The sequence below is a fragment of the Calidris pugnax genome, unplaced genomic scaffold (assembly GCF_001431845.1).
Source record: "Calidris pugnax isolate Ruff unplaced genomic scaffold, ASM143184v1 scaffold84, whole genome shotgun sequence".
NCBI lineage: Eukaryota > Metazoa > Chordata > Aves > Charadriiformes > Scolopacidae > Calidris > Calidris pugnax.
Window position 1 is genome coordinate 130,883 of NW_015090804.1, and position 7,704 is coordinate 138,586.

The 7,704-nt window shown below is 55.9% G+C and overlaps 1 protein-coding gene across 1 annotated transcript in view; it reads right to left on the reverse strand.

Moving 5' to 3' along the window:
* Window positions 1-3,247: 3,247 nt before the first annotated feature.
* DNAJC27 (DnaJ heat shock protein family (Hsp40) member C27) overlaps window positions 3,248-7,704 on the reverse strand; it is an 8,462-nt gene continuing 4,005 nt past the window's right edge. The window contains exons 5-7 of the mRNA XM_014937940.1: window positions 6,947-7,069; window positions 6,220-6,380; window positions 3,248-4,397 (exon numbers count right to left, since the gene is read on the reverse strand). Coding sequence (XP_014793426.1) covers window positions 4,265-4,397; window positions 6,220-6,380; window positions 6,947-7,069 — 417 coding nt within the window. The 3' untranslated portion in view covers window positions 3,248-4,264. The remainder of the gene's footprint in view (window positions 4,398-6,219; window positions 6,381-6,946; window positions 7,070-7,704) is intronic.

A 7,704-nucleotide genomic window follows, 5' to 3' on the forward strand; every position in this document is an offset into this window, starting at 1 on the left:
GATGGATGGATGAAGGAGCGAGGGGAGGGTTTGGGGAGCCCAAACCCGATGCTTCGTTTCGCTTCTCCCGGCCGCTTCCAGCATCCTCCGGCCGCCCCCGCCTCCTCCCTACGCCCCGCCGCCCCCTCCGGTTCCGCGGGGCCGGGGCGGCGGAGGCGGCGGGGACATGGTAAAAGCTCGGGGAAGGGAAGGTTGGAGGTTGTGGGGAGAGGGGAGGGGGATAAGGATGAAGGGGTGGGGGGGAGAGCGGGCAGGGCTTCCCCGGGGCCGGGGGCGGGCAGGCACCGCCGGTACCGGGGCCTCCCAGGTTGGAGGTTGTGGGGAGAGGGGAGGGGGATAAGGATGAAGGGGTGGGGGGGAGAGCGGGCAGGGCTTCCCCGGGGCCGGGGGCGGGCAGGCACCGCCGGTACCGGTGCCTCCCGGTGCGTCTCCGCCTCCCGTAACCCTCTCGGTGCCGGTTGTGGGGAGGGGGAACCGTTTCTCGGGGGGGGGTTGCCCCCACTCGTGTCCATCCCTCCCCCTCTGCTGCCCACTCCATCATCATCATCACTGCCCACTCCATCATCATCATCATCTCCCTCTGGCAGCTCTGCACCCCATAGGGACCCACGGGGCTTGGACCCACTGCCTGTAGCCCCCACTGGGTGCCAGGGACCCCCAACCCCACGGTGAGGGGGGGTGCACCCATATAAGCTGCCAGCCCGTCCTTCATCCACCTCTGCCTCCCCCATGGCCCTCTGGGGTCACAGCCGCCCCACAAGAGGGGAGCAGAGAAGCCCAAGGCTTCCCCCCCCCTCAACACACTTCTCCCTTTGCCCAAATCACCCCCAACCTCCCCCAAACCTCTTCAGAACATCCCCCCTCCTCTTCCTCCTGTTCCAAACACCCCCCTCTTGCACCCCTGGATCCAGAAAACCAGCTGGGGTCAACAGCTGATGGGATTTCCCTGGATCAGACCATGCTGGGAGATGTCCTCCCCAGTTCCACCACACTCCGCTCCCCCAGTAGGGCCAGAGGCACCACGCTCTCCTGTGTCCCACCTCAACTGCTCTGCCAGGGGAACTAATTGCTTCTGTAAATTAATTAATATCAAAATTAAAGCACCAAAGCCACGGCTCCCCAGAGGTTTTAGGTGTGCGTGGGGTTATTCCCAACCTGTGGCAGCTGAAGAGGGCAAGCGAGCAGGGGTTTGGGCCAGGCTTGTCCCTGCCTTGGATTGGGACATTGAGCCCTGGCCACCTTCCCCATGACATGTCCCACCAGGCTAATTCAGCCCAGGTTAGCCACAACCACCACATCCTGGATGGGCCCTGGTTGGGAAGGTTTAACTGGTCCAAAGGCCAGGAAAACTGGTGTGAGGGCCAGCAACAGGACCTAGAAGTGGGTCGTGAAGCAGGATGGGTGTAGCCACATCTCAGGAAAGGGTTTGTTCTCCCAGAAATCCTCATCTCATTCCCATCTGACAACTCCATCGAGGCAGAGCAGAGCCCTGGACATATCAAAGGAGGCTTTTTGTTCCTGGAGATCTTCTGAGGTGGCTCCTGGCTTCATTTCTGGCTGCAAAGTCCCTTCGTTTGGGCTTCAGCTCCTAGAGGCTTTGTCACAGGATGGACACTTCAGCAGCGGGAGGTGGGACTCACAGGCCAGAGCTTCAGCCTCGCTGGAGGGACCTGGAGCTTGGGATCCTGATGAGGCTGGGGTGGAGGAAGCTCGCTGCTGGTGGGGAGGTGTGTGTGTGCACAGAACGAGGACGGGGCCACCCCTCTGGGTGCCCTGAGCAGACCCAAAACCCCCCCACAGCCCCACATCACACCCCCACCGCGTCGCTCCCTCCATCCCAGCTCCCCCCCTCCGAGTTGATTCCCAACCTCCATCATCACCCTCCAGGGCAGCTCTTCCCACCAGCCTGGGCCAGAGCAGAGAAACGAGTCAAAAGGGCAATTAAACATTAACAGCAGGAGGACAGCTCACAGGGCTCCCTTTGTTCCAAAGAGAAGAGGTGTGTGGGGGGGGTGGGTTTAATTTATAAAAAAAATAACACAACTTAGAAAGTCACCAGCGTGGCTAGACGTGACACACGCGCGTGTGAGCATCACCAAACACCCCGTCAGCTCTGTAAACAGACAGGAGGAACCCCCAAACTGACCAGAGTCACCTCAGGAGCAAAGAGGGAGGGACCTGGAGAGCCCCCCCTGAGCAGTGTGAACCCAGAGAAGCCTTCAAACCACTCCAGGCACCGAGATCTCACCCTCAAAGTGCACCCCACCGTCCAGGAATGGAATAAAAAATACAGAGAAAGAGGTTTGAAGCCAGAATAGGGTGGTTTCCTCCACCAGACAAGCCCAGGGGGGGTTTCCAGGGAACTCCAGAGTGTTGGTAAATGTGTGGAATGAGCCCCCAGCAGTGTATTTTGCTCCAGTTCCTGCCCTGCTCATCTCCCCCTGCCCAGCTCATTATACACATCTGGGAGAGGGAAAAAAAAAAAAAACAGAGCTCCTTTAAACATTAACCTCTTCCAGCAGCATCTCCCCTTGGTTATTTCTACACTGGAGGAATCAAGAATTATTTCTTCTTCTTCTTCCCAGTAACCCAGCACCAGAAACCAGAGCACGAGATACTGGCTTTAAAGCCAGAGATACTGGCTTTAAAGTCCCTTAGTTTAAAGATACTGGCTTTAAAGTCCCGAAGTGCTTCCTGCCAAAAAAAGGTGGGGAGGGGTTTGAAATCTACTGTTGATTTACGATATATTTTGAAGGGGAAATACGGAAAAGCTGCCTTGAAGTGAAAATAAATAAATAAATAAATAAATATTGCACTGACCATAGGAGAAAAACACCTTGGAATGGGATACCTGTGGGGTAAGGATACAAATGCACACGCTCCCTGGCTTTTTGTTTCGTAGCTCGGTGTCCTGGCCTTCCCTGCCAGGCTCAAACAGCAGCCAGGAAAGAAAACTGGATCCTAGAGTCCCAATAAAACCACAAGACACCCAGGGACATCCCATTTGGTCCCCCTAAAAGCCTGGCAGGAAGGGTCTGACCTCCCTCAGGAAGACAACGGCCAGATCTTAAGCCTCTACAAGCACTTTTTGGGGTTACCAGCAATACCCCCCCTCTAAATCAAGAAGACTATTCCAACAGCAGCTGTGACTTGAGGGTCTGCAGCCTGCAGGGCTCTTCCTAAGAGCTCAGGGAGATAGAGGGAGGTGGTGGAAGAAGACTCCATGCTGTGATGAGGAGGTGGTCCAAGAATCCTAATAAAACCACAAGACACCCAGGGACGTCCCATTTGGTCCCCCTAAAAGCCTGGCAGGAAGGGTCTGACCTCCCTCAGGAAGACAACGGCCAGATCTTAAGCCTCTACAAGCACTTTTTGGGGTTACCAGCAATACCCCCCCTCTAAATCAAGAAGACTATTCCAACAGCAGCTGTGACTTGAGGGTCTGCAGCCTGCAGGGCTCTTCCTAAGAGCTCAGGGAGATAGAGGGAGGTGGTGGAAGAAGACTCCATGCTGTGATGAGGAGGTGTGTGCTTGGGGGAGAGCCCTAGTCCTGAAAAAGGGACAGTTCTTGGCACCTTGAGGACAAAAGGGACAGGCTGGGGAAGACAGGGATGCTCTTGGAGCCAGTTTTTCCCTGTGGTACCAGAGAGGTTTCCTCAAGCAAACCATGGTTTTCCTCACCCCCAAAACCACCATCATTGGGTGGCAGCTGGAAGGAGCCAGCTTTGATGGAGGAGCAGAACCACCCCAGTGCTTGGCAGCACCAGTGCAGCTTTTGGATAACTGAGGAGCACGGACAATCCTGGCTCCAGGATAACCCAGAAGGACTTGACAACGCACTGCTCCTCTTGGGCATCCTCCACCCATGACACCAACGCAGCAGCTTTCAGGTCAGATCTCACCCTGCCCTCACTGCATCCACGGTTTAGAGCCACAAATCCAACCCCCTCCACGGCTGGTAACTCCTGGGAGGTGTAAAACAGCCAGGAAGGTGGGGACCTCACTGCTTTTAGCACTTAACACCAACCACGACCACAGCCATGGATGCAGTGAGGGCTTTGGGGTCCCCCTCTCCCCTCCTCATCACTCTGCTCCCCCTTTTCCAGCTACACCCAGATGCAGTCCTGCTTCCACAGCCAGTGCTGGGAGTGTGTGTGTCCATGCCAGCGGGGAAGCGTGAGGAGGATGAGGGGGTGCCCCACGGCTGCCAGGGAGGTAGCTGGGAGGAAGGGAAGGTTTCCAGCTCTTGAGAGGCTCTTGTTCCCTACTTGATGTTTTTGAGGAGCGCGGTCCGGGCGTTCACCACCGCTTTGAAGGCGTCCTCACTGCCAGGAGCCACACACTTGTCGGGGTGGAGCAGCACGGCCAGCTTCCGATAGGCTTTGTTCACTTCATCCCTAGGAGACACGACAAGAGGGAGGGGACACATGTGACACACAGCCCAGCTGGCAGGAGGTGTCCCCCCCCCTGCACTCACTGTCCCTTCTGAACCCTTCCCTCACTGGCACCACGGATCTCCAGGCGTTGGGAGGTGATGCTGCAGGGAAAGAGCTGCTGAAAAGCACACGGGGCACTTTTTGGGGTGGCATGAACCCCTCTCCTGGGGGTATTTCACTGAATTTCAGAGTTGGAAGGGACCATAGAGATCATCTAGTCCAACCCCATAGAGATCATCTAGTCCAACCCCCCTGCTGAAGCAGGATTGCCTAGAGCTAGAGCATGTTACTCAGGAGCATCCAGGCGGGTCTTGAAAATCTCCAAGGAAGGGGACTCCACACCCTCCCTGGGCAGCCTGTTCCAGGGCTCTGTCACCCTCACCGTGAAGAAGTTTCTCCTCATATTTGAGTGGAACCTCTTCTGGTCCAACTTGTGCCCGTTGCCCCTCGTCCTCTCACTGGGAACCACTGAAAAGAGTCTGGCTCCCTCCTCCTTCAACCCTCCCTTAAGATACTTGTCAGCATTAATAAGGTCTCCCCTCAGCCTTCTCTTCTCCAGACTAAAGAGTCCCAGCTCTCCCAGTCTCTCCTCATCAGGGAGATGCTCCAATCCTTGAATCATCTTTGTTGCCCTTCGCTGGACTCTTTCCAGTAGTTCCCTGTCCCTCTTGAACTGGGGAGCCCAGAACTGGACGCAGTACTCTAGTTGTGGCCTCACCAGTGCAGAGTAGATAACCCTTCTCCACTGTTGGACTGTATCAGCATGGATTCTGCCACCATGCCAGGCCACGTGCCTGTGCCACGTGCCACGGTCTGGCAGCAGGAGAGCAGAAAGCCAGGAGACAGCGTGGGGGCACACGCACCCTGACTCAGCTCCGCAGCAAACCGCCTACGCACTCTGGGCAAAGGCACTGCACATCATCCAGCCCTTTCAGCCCTGAGCATCTGGTCCAAAGCAGACCCCTCAGCTGCAGGCCAGGGGCAAAGGGGGGCACCTCCTGAGGGAGGGGAGTCCATCCGTGCCAGCCATCACAGCACAAACTGCCCTGAGGAGCTCCTGATCCCTCCCCTTGGATGAGAACAGGCTGGAGGAGGGGTTAAGCTCAACAGCCAACGTTTCATAGACCCTCCTGTTGGCTCTCTGAGTCCCAAATGATCTATGTTATCCAAAAATCCACTCTCCAGCCCCTTCATAAGGAGCACACAAGGATAGTCCTTGTGGTTCTGAGGGAAGCAAGCAAGGAATAGCTCTGTGAGCCTGTTTTAGCTGCCCAAGTCATACAGCAGAACCGGGCCATTCAATATCCAAGCTCTTACACAGGCACTGACCAATTCCACCTGAGTAGAGGTCCTCCAAGAAGACAAGAAAAAGCTCATCTTGTGGGAGTGCTGCTTCCAGGTGAAAGAGCTGGAACATCAATCCCTTTTTGACAACACGGGCAGCAGCTTTACAGCAGATTAAAAGCTTCTCCAGGCACAGAGAGCAAGGAAGGTAAAAGCTGGAGCTGCTCCAAACACATCTTGGCAAGTGAGTGACCAGAGATGGCTCAGCCTGGAGGCAGGATGAAGGGCTGAAGGTCTCATGTTCATCACTCCTTCCCCCTTCCCTCCAGGCTGCCTGTTAAAAGGGGAAATCTGGGGCTCAGGACCCAGGTTTTCTTTCCCATTGCCCCAATTTTGTGGGGAGATACAAAATGCTTGTGCCTGGCTGCTATATAAACCAGGATGAGCTTATTGGTGGGTCACAGGATGCAAGCAGAGGGATCAGGGACAGCCCTCTCACCTTGTGGCTCCAGGTTTGACCCCCAGCATGTCCCAGCTGTCCTTGCTGTTGCGGATCCTACGAATGGCATCTGCCTGCTCTTTGGTGAAGCCCACCCCCACGCTGGAGGGGGGACGCTTCCCACCGTTGTCACACAGGTCGATGATGGCAGAGTAAAAAGTCTGCGGGCACAGGGAGGAGTCAGGGGGAAGGAAGGGTCCCCAAAGGTGGTGGCAGCACATAGGGGACACCCCACTGCCCTTGCTGGCTGCAGGCTCATCTTCTAAAACATCGGGGAGCATTTGGACAACTTCTAAATATTCACTCCCCGCCACCTGGGCCTGGGTGGGGGGCTGGGATACCCCAGTTTGGGGAGATCAGGTCCCTGCAAAGACCAGGGGATGGAGGGAGGAGGAGGCCAGGCCTCACATTTCTCTCAAACCCACTTCAGCTCAGTGCCAGACCCCAATAGGTGACACGGGCACCTCTGCATCGTGTTCCCAGTGCAGCAAGAGCGATCATAAACTCTGAGCAATGCAATGGTAGGGCCAGTTCAGGACTGGGAGGACCAGTAAATGCCCTGAGCCAAACAGCTACGGCTTTCTCAGGATGGCATTTCATTGGGAAGACACCTCTGGGGCAGAGGGTCGACAGGTTTCATGGGATCCAGGCAGGTGAGGAGACATTCTGCCATCAAATCCTGGCTCAGCATGGCCTCTGTGCCCGTACCCACTTCATCACACCTCACCTGAAACATCTCGTTGATGCCTTCTCCTGTTTGTGCCGATGTCTCAAAGTAGAGGAAGCCTCTGCTCTCTGCCCAGAGCCGCCCCTCGCTCTCATCCACGCTGCGGTGCTTGGCGCAGTCGATCTGCAGCAGGGACAAAAGGCAGGGGTCAGAGCTCAGCAAGGCTCTGCAGCAGCAGCTGGAGGAACACAGGTCCAAGGCTGATCATCTAAGAGCAGGTAAGGGATGTGTCTGGTTGGGGAGGCCGTTTCCTTTATCCTGAAGGGATGGAGGCAGCGTGGAAAGAAAGCACAGAAAACTCAAGCAGAAAGCCCTTTGCGAGTCTTTCTAGTCCAGAGACAACATCACCTCTACTTGATCCCTCCCCGACTGATGTGTGGCCACCACATTCTCAAAACTCCATTGAAACGCAGTCTCCAGTGCTCCTCACACACAGATTTGGCTCCTAAAAAGTCTTCCCTACAACCTAACAGTATTTCCCTTGCTACAGTTGGAGCTCAACACAGAATCACTGAATGATAGGGGGTTGGAAGGGACCTCTGGAGATCATCTCCTCCAAACCCCTGCCAGAGCAGGGTCACCCAGAGCAGGTCCCACAGGAACGTGTCCAGGTGGGGTTTGAATGTCTCCAGAGAAGGAGACTCCACCACCTCTCTGGGCAGCCTCTGCCAGGGCTCTGCCACCCTCACAGGAAAGAAGTTCCTCCTCATGTTTAGGTGGAACTTCCCGTGTTCCAGTTTGTGCTCATTTCCTCTTGT